General features: G+C 28.1%; 1 protein-coding gene across 2 annotated transcripts in view; it reads left to right on the plus strand.

The window, feature by feature from the left end:
- LOC129960214 (A disintegrin and metalloproteinase with thrombospondin motifs 9-like) overlaps positions 1–23,768 on the plus strand; it is a 344,112-nt gene that overhangs the window by 307,730 nt on the left and 12,614 nt on the right. For both annotated transcript variants that reach the window (XM_056073454.1, XM_056073455.1), the window contains 15 exons: positions 2,532–2,624; positions 3,233–3,399; positions 3,662–3,788; positions 4,879–5,005; positions 6,071–6,281; positions 10,271–10,435; positions 16,831–16,998; positions 17,941–18,201; positions 18,651–18,821; positions 19,663–19,890; positions 20,138–20,299; positions 21,395–21,559; positions 22,288–22,461; positions 22,608–22,775; positions 23,369–23,575. In XM_056073454.1, coding sequence (XP_055929429.1) covers positions 2,532–2,624; positions 3,233–3,399; positions 3,662–3,788; positions 4,879–5,005; positions 6,071–6,281; positions 10,271–10,435; positions 16,831–16,998; positions 17,941–18,201; positions 18,651–18,821; positions 19,663–19,890; positions 20,138–20,299; positions 21,395–21,559; positions 22,288–22,461; positions 22,608–22,775; positions 23,369–23,575 — 2,594 coding nt within the window. The remainder of the gene's footprint in view (positions 1–2,531; positions 2,625–3,232; positions 3,400–3,661; positions 3,789–4,878; positions 5,006–6,070; positions 6,282–10,270; positions 10,436–16,830; positions 16,999–17,940; positions 18,202–18,650; positions 18,822–19,662; positions 19,891–20,137; positions 20,300–21,394; positions 21,560–22,287; positions 22,462–22,607; positions 22,776–23,368; positions 23,576–23,768) is intronic.

The following is a 23,768-nucleotide window of genomic DNA, read 5'->3' on the forward strand; positions in this document are numbered from 1 at the left end:
TCTTGTTTTTATAGTTTTTAATAGTAATTTAGAATATTACAGATTATACTAATCTAAAATGCAAAAAATGCCGGAATGTGATTTAAAAATTTGTGAAGTTTTGAGTTCGAAAATAAAATATTTTAATGATCTATTTAAAAATTATATAGTGCAGTTATTTAGTAAATATGGATGATTTTATCGCCTTTTGTATTTAATTTAAATTTTCCAAAATTCTTTGTTGTCAGTGTTTTTGTGGCTTTAAAATTTTCATATTCTGCCTCATGTGGTTTTGGATGCTAAGTTAGGAAAAATGTGTTCCGTAGTATGAGAAAATAGCGAAAGCACTATAAGAGTAATTTCTTCCTCCAAGAATAATCTCAGATTTTGTTTTTCAACTGTAAATCGAATCTTCACCTGGGAATTTATAAATCTTGTTTTGGAAGATACATAAGTAAGATTTCTAAGAATACTTGACTTTGATCCCAGATGTGTAAAATGTAAAGTAGCTGAGACGATGTTTGCATAAAATATAATATTTCAACTGTCACAAAATATGTGAGGTTTATTGCATTTTGTTCCCCCGAGTAAGGCGAAATCTTTTTCTGTAAGTAATGTTTCCATATATCTCCATTTATATGGAGATGTTCTGCCTTCTTATATATAACTCTACATGCCACATTTTTTCAAATATATGAACCGGTAATTTCAAAATGCATAAAAAAGAAACCAAGGAGCTGCTGAAAATATGAGTATAAATAAAAAATAAAAATAAAATTAGAGTATATTTGAAAAAAAAAAAAAAAAGATTGATTTGCTTTTTTGTTGAAAGGTTTCTTTGATTTTTTGAAAAATATCAGTTTGAGTATTTGCTCTTATAAAAGATATGCACTTAGGATGCCTTATTTGATAAGTTTTATTTTGTTTAAAAGTTTTGTCTTATTACAGTTTCAGATTTTAAAAAAATTCCGTACAATCAAAATAAATTGGTATATATTTATTCATCTTGATTTTAAACGTTTTTTGCTTATGGAATCATATCCAAATAATTTTGAAATTCTAAACTAAATAAATATCCATTTTAAAATCATAATTAAATTATGTATTTTCTACTGAAATTTTCTGTTTTCAATTTGAATGTTAATTTTCTTTATCGCAATTTATAACGATTCTCTACTTTCGGAATTCCTTTTCATCACCGACTGATTTAATTTCCAAAAAACTTCAAAAAACAAATATATTTATTTATTTATTTCACATATATATAATATTATAAGTCTCAAAATTCAATACTTATCATTTTTAATTACTCTTATATGATTACTAATTAAATATTATTAGAAGTTCCCTTTTGTTTCTATTGTTGCAAAATTTAAAAATAAAGCACATCGAATTTTTAATTGCTGGAAATTTTTGACAGCAAATATAGTGAAAATAAAATAGTTCGTATTATTTTGTAGACGTTATTTATTATTCATAATTTAATTATATTTATATATTAAAATAAGGTGAACATAATTTTAGCGGCAATCTAGTAAAAGGATAATTTTACTTTTACATTTGTTAACTTATTCGCTGCCGTTCCTCCTAAAAGAACAATTAAAAAAAAAATGATGCTGTTTGAAAATCTGTTTTGTTATTTCCCCCATAGATGGCAACACGTATGAGGAACAACCAACAAGTGTTGAAAATGAGAGGGAATGTGAAATGCTGTTTCATTTATATTTTTTTGTCTGCTCGTATCTTTCGATGCATTACTTGAGAATAGTGTAATTTTTATTAAAATTAATTTTAAAAAAATTTAAAATTTACTCAAAATTACTAATATAAAGTCTAATGCTGCAAAGGCTTCTTCAAGAAAATTCAAATATTTAATTAATTTCAATTGTGTGAGTTCCAATGTTGTGAGCAGTCGTTTTCTATAGAAAAGTACAACAGTTACAAAAGCATAAAGACTTAGAAAAATTTATTAGAAAGTTAATAAGGAAAAACAAATTTAAAGGTGAAGAAAAAAACAAATTATTTAATTTTATTTATAAATCATAAAATTTTGTTGATACATTATATGCCAGAATGGTTTTTTTTAAACAAAGTTTGTTCATGCATATTAAAAAAACTTTACTAAAACGGAATCCGAAAGCTTTCGATCCCACAATTATTCGGAGTGATCTCATTTTAGGTCTCTAAAATGAGAAATTTTGATGTGGATGGAAAAATTGTACTTCCTATGAATAAACTTATTTACACAGTTGTATAGTAAGCTATTAGTCTGTTAAAAGGGACATCATTTATCAAATAACTGTTGGCATATAAATTAATAAACGTTCGTCTCTTTTTTTCACACATCTTTGAATCGCATCAACATTCCTTGAACAACCGTTAGTTTTATTTTTCTTCTTTTCATATAAGACACTGCAAACTTTCAGCCCTAAGTTTTATCTTAAAATAATATCAAATGTTTCATTAAGATGTAAGTGCATATCAAACATGGTTCGTCATTTCAAACATGCTACTCTGATTAATAATTTTAATCAATTTTGAATTAATTTTAGGTTATAATAATGTCGTTGTCATTCCTGCCGGTGCAAGCAATATAGAGGTTCTTCAGTATGGACATGAGAATACATTAGATGATAACTACTTAGGTAAGAATTTCTTTTTCACTCTGTATATACAAATACCATTTTTTTATGCCACTCAATCCTTTAATTTTGCAAAAATTTGGGTTTTAATTCATTTGCTTCAATAGAAGTTTTTCTTTTTTAATAGAGTTTTAACGAATAAAAAGGGAATGATTCGTTTCGATAATAATATTAAAATAGAACACATCCCTTCTTTCTGGTGTGGCATGAAAGTCTGGAGGGGTGGATGATGCATCAGACATCGTCAGTGTCATCTAACCACAACTCAAAATTACGAGGTCACTCGCTAGATAGCTTATATATGGAACTAGTACATAAATAAGCTAAACGAAATATGTAATAGAATTGGAATTCTGGGATAAAAAGTGCTTCATATCTCTGATTTATGTTTATTTGAGTAAATATGCTACTTCTTCCACAGTCAACAACACAATCCTCAAAGTGTGCTTCAGGATAGCACTAAAGTATTTTTTAAATTTTTCTAATGTAATTTGTAAATTAAACAATGACCCTACTCTTAAAAAATCATTTTCCTTGCTCATTATAAATGTGTTCATAAGTATAATTAAACCGTATTTCTAATCGTACTATACATTTCTTTTTATTTTCAGCTTTAATGGGATCTGATCATCAGTATCTTTTAAATGGAAATTATATGATTTCGATGTTCCCTAAAAGTATTCAGTACGCTGGATCCCTCATTGACTACTCAGGGTCTCATACAATTTACGAAAAAATCAACGCCACGAAACGTTTAGAGGATGATCTCTATGTTCAGGTAAGCAATAAAACTTTATAATCTATATTAATTATATAATTGAAGGTAAGTATTGATTGATTTAATCTTCTAATACACATATTTTAGTTGTCTTAAAGTAAATTTCTATAAAAATAAAATAAATAAAAACTTTATTAGAAATTGAAAATTACCATATTCTTCAAAAGAAACAGTGGTTATAAAAATCGTACATTATTCTATCAATATGAAGTGTAGGAATGATTTGTGGCCTTTGCTATCTAATTATTTTTGTTTCAAATAGGTTTTGACTGTTGGAAGTCTTCATCCACCGGAAGTGACGTATCAATACACTATCTCTGTGCACGAAAAAGCTATCTATCGCTGGAGATTAGAAGAATCCTGGTCTCCATGCAATAGCATTTGCCAAGGTGAGGCATGTTCTTTTTTGTTAAAATAATGTTAACCTTAAGTTAAAATAAAGAGCTATTGTTTTACTTTTTCAATGATTTGGTGTTAGAGCAAATGAAGTCCTGTGTGCGTGGGGGAGGGTTACAGGATAAAGGTTCCAATACCAGACTGAAAATGTTGAAGAGGATAGATTTTTAGAGATTCATTGCATTGCTGTTTTCCAACAAGATTTCTTGAACTTTGGGCCATTACTCATACAGGATTATGCTTCGAAATTTCCAGGTTTAAGGAAGGTAGTTAAATTAATCAATGTTGATAATCAGTAGTATTATCTGCTGTTTTTAATAGTTCAATCAAATCCAAGCAACTGTGTTAAATCTCCATTTATATTTCATCACTGAATCGCTTGCGAATCTTATTAATTTACTATTCTTATATTATACACAGGGATCAGTATTTTTTTCCTATCAATAAGAGACAATGATAGTCTACATTTTAATAAGCAAGACTTTATATTATTTCCAAATAAATACAACAACTAAAAAATTATTTTCTATTCTAAATGGCAATAGAAATCTTTTAAGTAAAAGACTTAATATGGAAACAATCCAAAATTTTTGCAAATTACAAGATTTTATTCTATATATGAATTAGCAATTATTTCTATCTGCTAATAGATTCCTGTATTACTATTTGTAGTTTGGTTTTTTCCAAATGACAATTTCCATATTTGAGTCATTCTCTACGTTCTGTGGTATTTTATGAATAGATTAAATGCCATTATATCAAAAGGAAAGTGGGTAGTTCATGCAATTTAGTTTCAGATTATGATTCAATTAAGCAGTTTTATTAAAAATGTTAAAAATTGTTGAAAGTTTTAAAAAATTAAATAAAAAAATAATATTTATTATTTTTGAATTCATTCATAATTTTTTTAAATTGATTATGAATGAATTGATTTCGAATTCATTTTTTGTACATAAGTTATGCATTTGTTAAAATATTTGAAATTTTCAAGTAATCAAACTGCAAAAAATGTGACTTGTATATAATTCATTTTTTCTCTTTTTATGTGACATTTACGAATAATTTTGTTTCTCGAGGTTATAGGAGAACAGTACAGAAAAGCTGTTTGCGTGGATCGGACAACTAGTAAGACAGTCAATGATGGATTGTGTCACGAGCATGAACGACCTGCCCATGAAGCAAAAGTCTGCAATCTGGAATGCTTTTTAAGGTATTCAAATAGTTAGCTAGTAATTTTTATTCTTTGATTTTGTATAATCATAAGCATATAATTTGAAAAAAATAATATTCGTACCAAAATGCTGAAAAATTATTTGAATTTACTTATTACACTGTGAATGTTAACAGTGACTGAAATGCTGTTTATAATCCAAAAAAATTAGCAATGTCTTTTTCTTTCTTTGCAGTCATTCGTATATTTGGTAATAGAATGTAGATAGAGCCTGGTAAAGATACTAAAGGTCTTAATTAAGTCATTAACAGTGTAACAGACAAAAGTCCCGTGAACTTTTTTAAACAATACTTCAGCCATCATGTAGGCTCTTATCTGAAAATAAATTAAATTAATTTCCTACACTGATTTTGTCATTTAACGGGAAACTGAAAGAAATTCGTATGTGAAAGGTCTAAAGGTCTTGCTAATACCATTAGGAAGCACTATCATAAAAAAATTTACATTATAAAAAAAATTAGATGAAATGCATTCAGAACAAAAACTTTTCTTTAATACAAACAAGAGAAGAATCTTCTAACGATTATCTTCTTAATGTTTGTCTTCTGATCAATACAATTTAATTTAATCAATAGAATTTTTGGTTTTCTTACTCTTAAATTGGTATTGATTTTCTTCCTGACAAAATGAATTATCTGATTAGAAGAGAAAGGTTCTCTTAGTTAAAATCTCAAGCAAAAATCTTTTTGCTTTTAAATTCGAATATTCGTAGTTTGAAAAAACATTGATACCTTTTTCAACTGGAATTTTTTAGAAAATTCCAAAGGAATACTTTCTTCAAAGTAATGTTTAAATTTTTTTATTTCGACATTCTTTTAAACTGGCATTTTAATTAAATAAAACAGAACATGTGGAATAACTGTTCATACGATTTTTTTTTACCGACGGAATTATATCAATACTATCAATATATCTAACAATAATTTGAAAATAAATCAATATGGGTATTGTGCATGTCTTCTTATTTCCTTCGAAATAAATTTTATATTTTGGGATTTATAACGTAGAGTATGTTTATTAAACGCTATTTCTGTGTATTTATAGGTGGCGTGTAAATGTCCTTAAACCTTGTTCATCAACTTGTGGCAGAGGAATCATAGCAAATGAAATCCAGTGCATTCAACAAATGAATACTGGAGAAGTGAAGATTCTCCCTCATCAGGCCTGCATTCATATTGAACCTCGACCATCTGAAATGGAAGAATGCTATGGAGCTTGCAGGGCAAAAGACTGGAAATATGGTGTCTGGTCACAGGTAAAATTCTGATATTCTATCACATATGACAATGAAAAATAAAGCAGTTAAATAGTGAAGCATACTTTCAGTAACGAACTTAATTTCTTTTTATTGTTTACCTAGTGTTTTAATGTTTACATAGTAACAAACACTTTTTTGGTTTATGAAGATATTTCGAATTTACAGTAGGAACTACTTAGTGGCATCTAAATTTCCCATTTCGCTTTATTTATTTTAACGCGCAATCTCTGGTAGAGAAGAAATTTTACGATCAACGTGTAACCAGTTACAGTAAAAATATCCAACATAAAAATAACTCAGTAAATGTCTTGTTGAATGGCTTTTATACCAAATATCCTTTTTATATGGGGGTTTCTTCATCTGCGTTTAAGCTATAAAATGTTTACAATCACAGTGAATAAAATATATTGAAGACTGGATATATAATATATCCATAGCAATATTTTGATATTTTATATGCAAAAAATTTTTATTTATTGTGTGTTAATAGTGTTGATTCATTGCAATAAATTATAACGTAACTACTTAAATTTTTACTAATTTTAAACTATAAATGCACATTTTAAACTTTTATTGAAACTTCTTTGAATATGCTAATTAATTTATCTGCTTAAAATATTACTTTTTTCTCATTCAAAAAGAATTTTATATATTCAGGTGACTACTTGAAAACCTTTTTGGTGCCGAAAATTTCTTTTAGCATTTTAACCCTTTTAAGGTATCCGATTACGTTCAAAGAGTTTTTTAAAAAAATGATGTTAGTTGAAGTAATATTTTTCTATTATCAAATAACTTTTATATAAAAACTTTATATGTCATACAAAAATATTTTATAATTTAAATAATTGAAAAAACGTAATATTTTGTCTCAAATTTGAACTTTCGTCAAAAATTCTGAATCAAAACAAATGATAGGAATGGTCCTCTAATATATATAATTATAAATCGAAGTGCTAAGAACTGAAGTCAACTTCTACATTCTTGCAAATTACATGAATTTTAGTGTAAGATCATTTTTCTTTGTGGAATTCTGATCCTATTTTTAAAGCTGCATAACTTTACAATGGTTTATCATTGCACTTATGTTTTGATTCATTCCCTTGATAGTATTATAAGTTAATGTAGAATTTCAGATTGGTTTTTAATATATTTTTGTTACTTTTTTTGAGAAACGAATTTTTGTGAAACCGCATTTAAATGGATGTAAAGGATGGATTAAATCGATTTCAATTAAATGGATTTTTAATGGAAATTTAAATGGATTTCAATTTTCAATTAGATTAAAAAGGATTTTTCATCCAAAATACCTATATTAGTAGGTCATTTCTTCTTTTTTTAAAAAAAAGCACATTTTTTTTTATTTTCAATTTTGGATTTTTATATATTTTTTTCCTCATTCTAATGAATCTTGTTGAGATCTACTCTGCAGTTGGTATCAGTGGATTTCGATATTTCTTCAGTTTTTAAACTGCAAAATGTATATTAAAAATCCTGAAAATACTGTTATCAATGCAATTATTTTTAAATAAACTGAAGAGACAATAATTTTTAAATAAACTAATAAAAATTATTTATAATTTTGTTTACTACTCCATTTTCAGCTGTTTTCTTTAAATGTATTTAATTTAATTTCTAATTATCATAGACTTAAAACAAAAGTGGTTTTGGGAAAGTAAAAGAGTAAAATAAGTTTTCAGATAAAACATTAAAAAAATTGTGTTTTTCGATAAAAAATGGCTTTTTGACGTTGACGGACACCTTAAAGGCACAACAGTTAATTTTTTTAGTAAAATCGCTTGTAATGGGTGTGTAAATACATAAAAAATATAATCATTTCTGTCACCTGTTGCTATTAGGAGAGTCTAGAAACAAGTTTGGCTTTAAAAAGGTTATTTTGGCACCACCATCCTTGAATATTACTTTAAAGCTAAAATTCTGTTACTTACACTATGTAAGTATACATAAACATGCAAGATTAGTATGCATGTAAGATTAGTATGCATGTAAATAAGTATGCATGATACATGTAAGATACTTAATATCGGAGACACTACTCAGGCAAATTCATTTCATCCCTTGTGACCTTGATAACAAAGAGATCCTGCAATGGAAATTATGAAAGCATTCGTCTCAAACCCGTCAACTGATGTGATTTAATATTTCATAATCAGCTTTTATATTTTGGCCTTTTTGCTTGATAAAATCATCAGTCATTAATGGGAAAACGTTATTTTCGTTTAAATAATTTATTAAATAATTCATCTGTATTCATCGCTGCAACATTAACAATGAAAAATATATTTGTAAATGATTATATTTCTGGTCATTACTAACTCGCTTGAAAATGTAACATCAACACAACTCATTCGATATATTTTCCAAGATAGATAATGTTTTGTTTTGGATTCTTAGCGCCTTATTTAAAAGATTCAACTGAAAATTGTAGATTAGAACAAATGATTGGTGACTAATGATAAAAGAAATGCTTTAATAAAAATTGGATGAATATCTAAATAACAGTTTGTGTGTTTGTATTGTATATTATGTGTAGGGCAAGGATAAATGTATAATATATGAAAAGATTAGTCAGAGATAATTCAGACTTCTCTACAATTCATGAAAGAATGAATCATATTCTGTTGTTTGTTGATTATATGAAGGAAATTACTATATAGCAAGTTATTATAAATTGGATACAATTCTATGACATCAGAATCGCAAAATTTGCGAATTCTTTTTAAAAAATAAAATTCGAAGCAAATAATCAAATTCAAACAAGTAATCTTTGTGAATATTAACTGAATCCATTAGGTTTCATTCAAGCAATTATACTAGTATAAGAAACAGTATGAAATTGACCATTGCTTTTGGTAGTTGGAGTAATATTAATTTTATGTATCTCTATTTACATCAAGATTCTGTTGCTTGTTGATTATATGAATGAAATTACTATATAACATGTTACTATAAATTAGGTACCATTTTATAACATCAGAATCGCAAAACTGAAGAATTCTATTTCAAGAATAAAATTTGAAACAAGTAATCTTGTTGTTTCTGATCCCAGGTGGCATAGCTGCGCTATACCACCACCATAAAACCAAAGATATCTAAAAAGTCCAAAAACAATAGCGAATCCCTTAAAATCTCAAAAATTGTAAAATTTAAACATTTAAGAATATGATTGGTGGAAGCTTGATCTGCCTTGCACCAAGGACATTCAGCAAAGATCCTCCGTCCGTGTTGGAAGGTGAGGGATTTGGTTTGTCCATTTAAAAAACGAGAGAAAGCCGTTTGCTGTTTTCTAGAGATATTCAGACGGTGACACCAACCGGGATTCTTACCAAAGTACCAAGGGTGAGCAAGTGGGACTCTCCAAAGTGCACTCGACTCCATCTTTTTGATAGAGGAGTTTTCAGAATAATTATCATGAAACCAACAAGTAATCTTTGTGAGTATTAATTGAGACATTAGGTTTAATTCAAGCAATTATGCTAGTATTAGAAATAGCATGGACCATTGCGTTTGATCGTAGAAGTGACATTACTTTTATATATTTCTGTTTACATCAAGAGTAAATCCAGATTATTTTGTAAACAAAAATATTATAAATAATATACCGATTCTTATTTTATTATTTAACAGGAATTATTTCTCTTATTCAATAATTTTGACTATTCAACAATAAGATTGCTCAATAAATAAATGCTTGGATATTTTTGTGTTAGGAAATATAATTAAATTATTTACCTTTTTAAAAAGCTTGCGAAATTTTATTGCTGTTTTTATTTATCTTATGAATTACCACTGGGACATGTTCTCTTGTATTTAAGCGCAATTACACGTGATAAGAACCCAATTTAATTTTTATAATTTAAAATATATTGCTCTACATGAATGAAAATATACTTTGTATTCCCTGCCTTTCTTATTATTATTTTATTTTTTGAATTTTCTAATTTTCTCTTATTTTGATTATTTTCTAGTGTTCTGCAACTTGTGGAGGTGGACTACAGTATCGAAAGGCACTCTGTATTGGAGATGGCACTGTTGAACTTCCTGACTCAGAATGTAAGAATGAGAGTAAAATAACAGAGCAGACGTGTGCGACTGAGGCATGTCCATTTTGGAAACCAGATGATTGGACTGATGTAAGAATTTCCTTGTTGCACATAATTTTTATTCTTTTATTGTTTTCAATTGGACTTATTAATCAATGTTAATTTCTTTCTGGTGATTTTTTTTCAGTAATTTCTTGAGAATAGGCAATTTAGGAACATTTATTTATAACATAGAAACATTCTTTTTAGCATAAAGTAACACGAAATAATAAATTTCATGTTTCACTAGATCATATATTTGAATCATTAATTATCTTTTCTTTTCGCCACAGCTTAAATATTTTTAAAGAGAAAGCTATGACAATATTTTATGAAACGGAATATCTTTGCATAAATCTTATTTATATACTTAATGATAGAATTTAACTACACAAATAAGTTATTATTTTATTTTCTATAAACATCTTTTGAAAGAGCCTTCCAGATAATATATTTGAATCATTAATTGTGTTTTCTTTCTGCCATTAATAATTTTTAAAGAAAAAGTTGTATTAATATTTTATGAAACAAAATATCTTTATAGAAGTTTTACTTTATATACTTAACCCTCTAAGGGTTCCACACGCATTTCGACGTAGCCCCATAGATGTTTTTAAAGTGCACTGCACGCATTTTAACGTAGGATAACGAACGATGCAAATTCGCTCTGCACGGAAAATCCCGTATGGGGTATACTGAACCGAAAATGGTGTCGACGTATTTTAACGTATTTCTTTCCCCCTACAAGTTTCGACATCTTGATGAATTGGAGGGGAGACAACACAATGAAGTTTTACGGCCATTTATGGATGTCGCAGGATCTGAGGGCCCGAAGATTGTTTTAGGCATAGGGCATTGTGATGGTGTCGGCGTTATGGAGGAACGAGAGCTCGTTCAAGAAAAGAGGAACATGAATTTTTCCCCAAATGTGTGTCCCTTAATGCTCTATGTAGACTTAGATTTAAATTGCATTTTGCTTCAATAGTATTTCTTTGATATAGCTTATTTGATCGAAATGTTGTTTTAAAGTTCCATTAAAGTATTTTTCAAAATGCAGTTTATCCTCACTTGTGATTAAACATCGCATTGAATTATTAGGAACTCGGAAGGATATATTTGAAAAACCGCCCTATATATATAGTTAATACATTAAATATATTTCTCATTCTTAGTTCAACTATTTTTATAATGCAAATTTATATTTTTTACACTAATCTCTACCTCCAATTATTTTTCTTCGTTCAAAGTAAACAGATAAACTGAATTTTGTGTTTTAAAACAGTCGTAAATTTCAAAAAATATAATAAAGGATATTATTATATTGTTTCTCTTTTCAGATTTACATCGTATAAATATATCGAATTGTGTGTCCGATTTTTTATAATGCGTCTCCTTTTTAAAGTTCCTTAACGAACTGAATAAAATAATTTCTTTCAAAGTCGTAAAAGAAACAACAAAAAGATCTTTTAAAAAATTATTTTTATTCTGGAAGATATTAATATTAGTTTAGTTTTTAATATTTAGTTAGTTATTAATGTTAGTTTGGTTGTTAATGATTAGTTATTAGTATTTATACCTTGATGTAGATGAAAATAAATAGCAAAATAAATTGAATCAAATGTTTGAATAATTTTGTTAGGAACATTAAGAGACTGATAACATCTTAAAAGTCTTTAACACAGCAAATTATCTTAAGATTTTTTTTTTAATAATTTATCAAAGAAGATATATTTTTTAGATAAAGTAATACATTTATAAAATCTTAAAAAAAAATAGGAATTTCAAAAATTCTATATTTATTTTACAGTTCTTTGAAGCATTTTTTTTTTGTTAATATGCTAATGAGAATTCTTCATTAAAGCCTAAAATCTGAGTGGATAAATGAGATAGCTTTTGATGAATCTTGTGCAAAGTGCAGCAAGATTTGTAATTACATGTTTTTAAGGACGTTCTAATGCAAAATAATGCAGATAAATGCTTCAATGGTGCACGGACAATAAATTATTTTTGAATATTTAAAAGTGTAACATTCATAGTTATGCCTTGAAATCACATCCTGTTATTTACTCGTGTAAAATAAAGGATTATACATTACTTCACTCAGATTTTGTTATGGGAGTGTTACTTATGGAACAAAATTTCATAAACTGCACACATTGGTGCAGGGTCAACCTTAAAAGTTGCAGGGTCCAAACTGGAAAACAAATTTTATCAATACTTTATTATTATTAAAAGCAATCTAAGGATTTGCAATCAAGGTAAAGATCAATGCTATTATTTACCTCTCTACTTTCTCCTATGCATATGCTTATGAATGCAGCGGTGTCCGCATTTCTTTAGAATAGAATCAAGTATAAATTAGGTACGTCTTCCTATCCTTTTAGATTGGAGCAAGAATTCGATACATATTTGTAATAATGATGTCAAAGCAAAGAACCAAATTTCATTTATCTATTTTTTGTAATTTTAAATGATTAATCAAACACTCACGAATAGAGAGACTTACGGATAATTAATCCTTTTACAAATTATATTTTAAAAAATTAATATAAATCTACATTTTGATAAAATTGCATGATACATTTAACTGATCTAGTCGCTTTTGTTTTGGGGTATCATGCTCACGCATTCACGGTCAGATAGATTTCCCATCAGCCAGTTTCATCTAATATTTGAGATAAGATTACATTTAGGGTTTATACAAAAACCGGTTTTCGAATTCCATATTTCCAAAAAAACCGGTTTTAGCCGGTTTTGTAATTTTTGTCAAAAAATAGAATATGGAAAAATATTTTCTCTAAATTATATAAAATAATAAAAAACGAAATCAATATCAAATTCAATGAAATTAAAGATTACATATACTTATTATTTACACAAAATAACGAAAACTTAAACAAAAATTTTGAATAATATTTGTATTGTTTTAACTAATTTTAATTTCTCCTAAGAAAATAGGATTTTAAAAAACATAAAATGTCGACTGACGGTGACTAAATTTTAAAGCTAAGTCTAATTTTGGACACAATATTGCCTGAAATTGAAAATACTCGTTCATTAACTACTGAGCTCGGTTTTAACTACTGAGTTTTCATGGCATTATATAACAAATTTAAGATTGTTGTTCTTTTATTCGTTGCCTCAAATAATGAAAATTCAGCTTTCAGTGTCTTTGGATTTGCAAGTTTTTCTTCAGGGTCTTCAATAAACTTATGAATTGATTTTTCCATGGCTTCTTTTAAAAAAGCATTACTCTGACGAATAGTTTCTAAGATTTGCTTTTCATCAGAATTAGTTTCCACATAAGAATTTGGAAATAATCTAGAGAATATCTTTCCAGATAACTTAATAATTTCTGTTTTTGAAACTAAAGAAAGTACACTAGATTTCTCCGCTGAACTAGAAGTGTGCGAATACAGCAAAAGAGTCGCTAATTCTACTTTCATGAATTCGTTCTTCTAAAGCATATAATAATTTGAAACTTATTTCAGTGTTCAATTTTTTTAGTTCATTTAACAGAAATTCAAATATACCTACACTTGATAATAAATTCGCATCTCATCGCTTTAAGCCCCCAGCTGCTAGACAAATAAGTTCCAACTATTTTTTTTTTTTTTTTTTTTTGAAAAATTGGAATATCCAGGCGTTTCGAAAAACCGGTTTTCTTACTTTAAAAACCGGTTTTCAAATGTGACAAATTTACTTAAAAAAACGGTTTTATAAAACCGGGTTTGAAAAACCGTCAAACCCTAATTACATTTAAGTTAATTGCAATTAATTTATGAAAACTGCAATACGTTGCCGTACGAGACAGAAAGAATTTAAAAGTTATCTCAAATGCTTCGCATGGAATGATTCCAAGGGTACATGCTCTGCCTTTTTAACCCTAGCTATTGAATTGAGAGGAGGTCAAAAAATGTTAATAAAGAGGTTTAAATGGTTGAAAAAAGGGGATAAGCCATATCCAGTATGCTGTATTAATCTGAAATTTGAGAAACAATTGTTTGTTTTTTAAGTCAATTATATAAATAAATATTTGTTATGCAAATTTTCCAAACATTTTAACAAGTTTCTAAAAAAGGCTGAATTTTTTAATCTACGTTATTACGTTTAAATATTACACATTTTTAATTCTTAATCTGCTTTTTAATGTTTTTAAAAGTTGCATTTAATTTCCATGCATATTTCTTAATACATTTAAAATCCAGTGTTTATTGTTTTTTGAATCTCAAATGTGTTTAACTTTTAAATTCCCACTCCACATTACAATATTTTCATAGTTCGGTGATAAAAGAATTTTTTTAAAAATGTTCCTTTTGTATAAAATTCTATTTAATCGGATTTTTTTTTCTGTAGTGAACATTTACTTTAAATAAATAAATATATAAAAGTCTACTGAGTATGTTACAAACCTTGGATACTTTCAAATCCGCTAATAACTAGCTTTCCGAATGATTTAAAAATTTCACCCACGCATATATATAATTCCAAACAGCGCCAACTTCAACTACAAAACCAATTTCATTAATCTTTGCTTTATATGAGAGCTTATAAGCATAGATACATCATAAAAGATCGCATGTCCCTCATCACCTTCCTTCAAGAGAAATATTAAATTATATATATATATATTATATTTCTTCGTTATATATTCACTAGATACGTCACATGGCGGCAATTTAAAATTATTTCCAAAACCTTTCGGTGCTTAAGCTGCTCCAACCGATTCTGCCAATTTTTATTTCATATTAAAACTTTTGTCCATTAGATATGTCATCAATGATCGCTTGCTCTCTATGATTTCCCAATTTCAAAATAATAATAATAATAATAAACGTCTGTGGATGATATTGTGGGTGGATACTATTTGTTTTCTTTCAGCATTTCTTTATAATTCCGTTTCTGTGAGTGCTGGAAAATATATGAAAATAGAATTTCTGAAACTTGCGAATAAATTTTTTACATCAAATTTTGGTGATAAATTTGCAAAAACCAGGTGTGTGATACGTGCAATTTTTAAATATCGTACAGTAGGAGATATCTTGAATTAATAAGTTTAAAACTGCTTAAATGACAAGTATCAAACTAGTTTTTCAGATTAGACGAAAATTAGAAAAAACATTTATGTACATTGTATTTTTTAAAAGAAAATTTTAAGCGTCATAAACATATTGAAATTTATGAGGAATAAAATACTTCTGCATATCTTGAAAGAATTGTTTGTGTGTTTTAGCTGCCTTTGAATGTTTTTGAAAATGACAATTTCATTTAATGTGAACATAAAATGGTGAAAATAGATGAGGGAAAAAATAGAAATAAATGTTGATTGTTTTAAATTTCACTAACTCTTTAAAATCACTAGAACAGTATACAACTTCAAAAATAAGTTCTAAATAAAACCATTTGATATGCATTTACACTGGCACAATTTATAAGGTTTTAAATTGTATATTTCATTATTTCGAATCATTTAAAAACGAAGATGTCATTATTTTTCAATAAAAAATAATGATTATAAACAATATTGAATTCTGATAAAACTGCTATGAGATGTTTCAGGGCCTGGATAACTAATACTTAGGTAGTCAATTATGTGGCTCTGAAATAATATATTTTTTCAGCTGTCCAACCAATTTGCTGATTTGCACTCAAAAATTGTATGTTTTATTATAATAGAAGATGATGCCATTTCTTCTAAAATATAATACAGCATCAGCTCTTCATTATTATCTAAGCATTTCAAATTAACAGAACTATTTATGATTAGCTCTAATTTTAGACATATGCTACCGCGTTGCAAATGTTATTGCTCGATACAAAAATATTACAATGATTTATTTAAAAGAATAATAAGGAAATATGAAGAAAATTTTATCCTACATTGACTGCTCTCTTATATATATATATATATATATATATATATATATATATATATATATATATATATATATATATATATATCTAATGAAATGAGACCGAATATATAATGAAATTTTTGTTCAACGATTCTGCTGTGCAACGATTCGCAAAGTGTTATATCAGCGATCGGGGTTAAAAAGAAACAGAAGTCTTCCCATTCACTATTCTTAGAAACCCTCTGATTTTTGTAGCCGTACAAAATAAAGGAAAGCAATAAAATTTGACTTGAATGAGCGGTAACTTGTTCCTACCCTTAGGGACTCTTGACCCCACATGACGTTTGGGGGAAAGCAAAAATTCGGCTAACGCTTTCAGTGCATCTCGTTTGGAAAACCGATGCGCTTTTACGATACATTACTAGTCTGGCCTCTCTCGCTTTTAAGAAGTTTCACACGTAAAATGAAACCACCCAGAGGGTTAATGATAGAATTTAACTGCACAAATAGATAATTAATTTATTTTCTATTAACATCCTCTGAAAGAGCCTTCAAACCTGTATATTAAATACATTATATTCAAAATTTCAGTGCTCTTCGAGTTGTGGAAGCGGACATCGACGTCGATTGGTTCTTTGTTTCTACAAAGGTAATTCTGTACCTCGGAACTTTTGCAACGAATCAGAAATTCCGACGGTGATTGAAACTTGCCCTCAACTTCCACCATGTCCACAATGGAAGGCAAGCGAATGGGAACAGGTGAGAAAGAATCAAAAAAAATTTTGAAAAAAATTATGTATGTGTAGAGGAAAATGTTTAGTGTAATTTTGATGTCTTGCACTGCCTTTTTTATTGTTATTATATTTCTTACAAAACTCAACCATTAATTTTAATTCCAAAAACATTAGTTCCAAATTATTTGATATCGAATTTAAACATGCAGTTAAAATTTTTTTAAGTCTTAATTTGTATGAAAAATGTCTATTTAATTTGACCGCATACTCTTAATCATAAAGTGTCTTTAATCAATTTAAGTGTTTTTAGTTAAAAATATTCTAATTTTTAAAAATTTATATGAAATGTATAAAAATATATTTCAAATTTATATATGTATATTATGGTTTTAACATCGGTTTGGATAATATTTTCTTAAATTTGGCATTAAATTTATAGTGATATTATAATTTTTAAAGTTAAAACAGCAGTTACTCTCTTAAAATTAAATTCATATCAAAACTTAATCAAACCCGAATTATTCTACAAACAGAATTATTTTATCAAACAAATTTAAGGACTTTACGTAATAGGACGCATATGGACTCTTTGATACCTGACCAAATGGGAAAAATCAAAAATTTTCTTTGCTAATTAATAAGTAAAAATTCCTTTTTCTCAACTCAATATAAATTACTTTTATCTGTAATATCAAAATTTAAAATAAATAAATGTATTTTTTTTAATTAAAAATTTTTAACTCTAAAAATCATCTTTTGGAAACTTAACAAATCAGATGTTGTGTTTATGATAAGTTCATTATAATCAGGATTTGATTTGAAATATAAAATTTAAATTTGATGTTATTATTGAAGATTAAATAATTAATACTTATGAAATCATTCTTAAGAAAATCTGTGATTTTATTATTATTTTGAGTAATTTTATTTTTAATTTTTGGTTGAAATGTATAAAATAATTTTTCAGTGCTCGGTCACATGTGGAAGTGGAATACGTAAACGCCACGTCACTTGTACAGAAAATAATATTCCTGTATCTCCCGAAAAATGTGATGAACTATCCAAGCCTCGGCAAGTAGAATCTTGTAAAGTTCCTTTGTGTACTGTGAAATCAAACAGTCATCAAGATTTTATTGAAAATATGGTTCCTGCTCCACTGCCAGCAGAAGAAGAGACAGACCCTGTCCATTCATCGTCTACAGAATGGAAAACTGGCAACTGGTCATCGGTTAGTATCTTTTTCAGTTTTTGGTAAACGAAGAACATTGAAATAAAGATAACAAATCTCACTTTTTATTTTAAAATTATAAATCAATGCTTCAAGTTTATTTCTATTAAACTTTCTTAAATAAAATATTCTGTACTTTTCGATGATAAGAATTTGCCATCTCTAAGATTTCATGAAATTTCTCTATATCTCGTATATGATTTTGAAGAGTAACCTGCATTTTTATTTCGAATTTTTTGATTAGTAAAAAACATTATTAGTTTGTATTATTCAATCCATTTTTTCAAAATAATTGACTAAATGTACTATCTCATTTGAATAAAAATACAAAAATTTGTTTTCAGTCTTATTAAAAATAAATTTTATTCTAATCATGTATTCTGCCTATTCATTTTCTGTTCTGTCAACTTTAAATTATTTCTGTGATAAAAATCATTGCGATTTTCCAGTGTTCCGCAACTTGTGGGGATGGACTCATGTATCGTCAAGTTATTTGTCATCAACTATCTACGCAAAGAGTATTGCCTGACAGGAAATGTAGCCGACATCAAAAGCCTACTCGCACAAGGGCTTGCCGTCTTCCTGCATGTGGACGCTGGACAACAGGGAAATGGAGTGAGGTATTTATGAAATAATATTTATCCTTTAATGTTTAAGAGAGAGAAATCCTTTCATTATATTGAAGCCTTTTTATCCATTTTGCTCTCATATGAGATAAATGTTGATATCGTTCTCTTATTCTTCCAATCTAAACTATTATTGAAAAGTGAGAATCTTAATTATAAAGTTTTGGAAACAAAATAAATCATTGACTATTCTTACTTAAATTATTTTCGAAACTTCTGTGCGTCCATTTAATTGGAGTAGCTAATTCGCTTTTGCAGAGATCAAACGAAGATTAGGGGTTACAGTGAATATGTGTATAATTTCTCATTCTCCTTTAGTAAACTGTATTTTTCAAACTTAACTTTCTGTTATGTGACTTTGGAGTTTGTCATGCCGTCTGTTAGATTTCTGAAACTTAAAACCACCTGCGATGCTTCTATTTACCGGAATTTTAGTGTGCATGTGTGAATATTTGGTTTCCAGGCTTATATATCTGAAATATATTTTAGAATCTTACTAAATTTTCTTTTTACAAATTTCTATCTGGCTGAAGATAATGCTGAGATGAATATTAAATAATTTGACAAAATGTTTTCCTTTCATAATCTTTAAATATTTTTTATTTGTTCTTTCAAATTATTTTTTTTTAATTTAGAAATGTAGGATAATTTTACGATACAATAATTATTCCTAAGGTATTTACCCTGCTTTTACATTCAAGTAAAGCAATTGAAAACTATATATAGCTACTTTTACAATCTAGAGTTTGGGGTAGAATTTCTATTTAAATTTTGCTTGTAATTAGAAAGAATTTTTAGAATGTTAATTAATTTTCTGATATTTTCTTCCTTATAGTGTTCGGTAACTTGTGGCTCAGGCATCCAGACTAGACGTGTGATGTGTCTTTCTTCTGATGAGAGGACTCCATCTGATGATCATTGTGACTTGAACACTAAGCCTAAGAAGGAAAAGAACTGTCATTTGAGTGTTTGTCCAAAACAGTCCCCTTCAGAAGAAATCGGAGATAATAATGTGGAAAAAGAAGTGACAATATATTACTGGAGAACAGGTTTATGGGGAAAGGTTCGTTCATTGTGTTTCTTTTGTTCTTTATCGATAGGTTATTTTTTGGGTTTTCCACAAAATTTATTTTTTGGCACAAGATATTTCCAATTCGTGACAAATGAAATATTTTTTAAAATATAAAATACTTTTATTTGGTATAAAATTTCGGTTAACATTTTCTGTGAGGTTATTAGAACATAATAGTTTTGAAGTTTTAAATGTTAAGTAGTCCAGCAAAAAATAACGATTCTTTTTTATGTTTTAGTGTTCCCAATCTTGTGGTGGGGGGATTCGACGAAGACAAGTAGCTTGCTATGATGAACTGGGGAAACACAGCCAAGGTTGCGATATGACACAGAAACCTCCAGATACATCACAGTGTAATACAGAACCTTGCCCCTACTGGATACTTGGTGAATGGAGTCAGGTAACTATGAATTATTTCAGCAACGAAAATATATGCCATAGTTTTAAAGTGGACATTTAAACTGAGTATTCTTTGAAGCAATAAAATGCGGAAAGAAATTAAAGGGGTGGTCTTCCCAAAACTTTCTCGTATACTCTCTTATAAAGGTGGAGTTCTATTTTGGTCGTGCTTTCCCAAACCAAACTGAAACCAAAGTTTGAAGCAGAACTACAATTACAGTAAAAAAATTACGTACAAAATTTGATGTATTTAAGTCATTGTTCGTAAATTATCGCGTTTACATGCTTCTGAAAGTACAAACCAACAGGCTTTCAACCCCTCATTGGATTTGACTCAAAATGTAATAGGTGTCTACAATATAGATGTTAAATCTGTGCATCCATCCTTATTTTATCCATTAAGCTCTCTTCGTTTCTCTGATATTCGAATAGCCAGACGGACAGACTAATAGAATCTACAAATTTGATGTAAAGACCATATACCAAATTTCATCTGTCTAGCTATAAGAAATTTTGAGTTATTTTTTTGCCACAGACAAAAGGACGGATAGACAGACGTTATCCGAAAATGCGTTTTTCGAATTAAGAGAGACCTAAAACGAGGAGATTCATTAGAATCGCGAGTTCGAATTTTTTTTAAAGATTCTAGAAAGTAAAAACAAAATTTCAAAAAATGCAAAACTGTACTCTGGAAAATAAATTTGAAGCAGCAGACCTAATGCAACTGCTTTAAATTAGCATTCAGTGAAGCTTATATAAGCCAAATAATATTTATTTGCCGATTTAAAAAGTACTGTAATACAATAAGTTCAAAAATAAAAATGATAATACAGATAATAGAATCCTACCAATGACATATTTGGAATGACCTGCACCTGAATTTAGTGTGTATAAACTATTCAGGACTGGAATCATGTGACTAACTCTATGCGTTTCGACTTTTCATACAGGATATATGAAAACTTTTAAACATGTCGATTACTTTCCCGTTTCTTTTCCTCTTTCACTTATATGGAATGAAGTGCGATTATTCTTTTCGGCGCTTTTTCTTTCCTAGCTTAGTAGATAATTTCTGTAACAATATTCTTCATTATAGTGTTCTTCAACATGTGGAAAAGGAGTACAAACTCGTTTGGTACAGTGCATAGACTACAAAAAGGCACCACTAACAAAGGATCGTTGTGTTCTACCAATGCCAGATAATATGAAACGTTGCAAATCAACTTCTTGTGTTAACTGGGTTTGGACTTCCTGGACTCCGGTGAGAATATTGCTTTCCATTATTATTTAATAAAGCATAGATGTATGCAATTGCTTTGTATTAATTTTAATGCAGTATAAAATAACAAACATTTCAATTTATGAAAGCGTAAATTCTGATTTCACATTCTTAAGTTTTATGAATTTCCATCCTACCGTTCTTAAAGAAATGAAGTGGTTTAATTTACTTTGAACCAATCTAAAGAGTTGATGAATAAAAACTCTCTACAAATATCCTCAATTTTGTAATATAATTTTTATTTATTTATTTATTTTATTTCTATTTCCAGTAAACTCATGTTATTTGTTTACTGAGCATATGTACATAAAGAGGAAATATTCAGATAATAATTTTGTTAAATATGTTTCATGTCTGTATTTCACTATAATACCAAACACAGTGTTGTTATTTTTTAATATTTGATTTTTGAAAAAATTAAGAAACTAAGTTCCAAATGCTAAAATACTATATTTTTGGTTTTAAAAACACCAAATGCTGAATGATTCATGCAACCATGGCATTGACATAATAGGTAACAAGGAGGGAGGGTTGATGCCACGTGCCTCTCATTTAAGAAGTTTCTTTAAAAAACGGTAATTTTTTTTTCCTTTGGTGTTTTTAAAACCATGTGTGACTAGGGGTGAAAATATTTTATCTGTGATGCTATTTACTGTCACTCATCCACGGAAACATTTTTAGACAATATTTTGTTGTATTTTTGTATTTAGTGCTCCACAAGCTGTGGTGTTGGTACGCAGACACGCACAACACAGTGTCGTCGAGGTAGAAAGGTAGTAACTGATAAAGAATGTGATCATGTCCCGAAGCCAACAACTGAAATTAAAATGTGCAAAAGAATGAAGTGTGCTGGTTTCTATTGGAAGAAGCAAAAATGGTCTAAGGTATATTGATTTTTTTTAGTACGAAATATAATTAAAAACTATTGAACAGTCTGAGGAAACATTTTATTGAAATATGTACTTCCCAGTATTTATTAATTCAGCTTTTACTAAAAAAAATTGATGATTTTTTAATCATTCTATTCCAGTGCTCATCCACTTGTGGTAAAGGGTTTAAAACACGTGAAGTGACATGCCAAACTGGAAGTAAAACTGTCGATGATAAGTTTTGCGGCCATTTAAGAAAACCCAAAGAAAGAAGGAAGTGTCACCAATACCAGTGTTCTTTAACATGGATGACAACCCCATGGTCTGAGGTAAATAAAGAAGAAAATAACTGACACTACACTAAAAAGTTTTAGAAATAAATTTTTTTGCTTTTTAACTAATATTGTAAATTCAATTTACTTCACTACTATTAATTTACCATTTTAATCCCAGGTAGCACAGTCTGTTTCACAATATTGTACAATATTGCTCGATATTATATGATATTAATCAATATTCCACAATGTTATACAATATTGCAAATATTGATCAATGTCACACAATATTGTACAATATTTTTGTGCTACTAGGGATATTGATTATCAACAATAATAATCCTTAGTTTCATATAAGATCTTAAATATACAAGAATAGTTTTTATTTGATTGATTTTTATGAATAAAAGGGGAAGATGTGAATTTCATCTTGTTGCTAATACACAATGTTTGAAAGCAAAATATTTTCAGTTTATTGTTGAGTTACAATATTCCAATTTTTTTATATATATATTTTTTTTATTTTACCATTAGAATTTCTTTCGAATTCAAAATTTTTAATTTCCAATTCAATTGGAAATTTTCTTTACAAAAATTTCAGTTAAAATGAATGTGAAAAATGAACATAATTTTGTTTCCAATTTAAGTGTTCGAAAACGTGTGGAAAAGGACTTCAAACTCGGAATGCAACTTGTCATCGAGTCAATGCGTACAAATGGATCAACCCTGACCCCATTCCAAGACCAAACAGCAGTGAACTTTGGTGTAAAACAGATGATAAACCATCAATAGCCAGAGGATGCAATTTAGGAAATTGTACCGATAACATATGGGTTGTAGGAGAATGGTCCCCTGTAAGTTTGTATCCATGTCAAATATATAAATTCTCTTTTAGTATAATTTTTTCAGAAAATTCGTTAGCATGATCATGTTTTAAATCTTGTTTTTCTTCCTTAAATCCAAAAATTAAAATCAAATTTAGTTATTGATTTTTGTTCTGTGCAATGGAAAGTATACATATAAATGCAATTAAAATTGCAGTTTTCA

Source organism: Argiope bruennichi, chromosome X2 (assembly GCF_947563725.1).
Source record: "Argiope bruennichi chromosome X2, qqArgBrue1.1, whole genome shotgun sequence".
Taxonomy (NCBI): domain Eukaryota; kingdom Metazoa; phylum Arthropoda; class Arachnida; order Araneae; family Araneidae; genus Argiope; species Argiope bruennichi.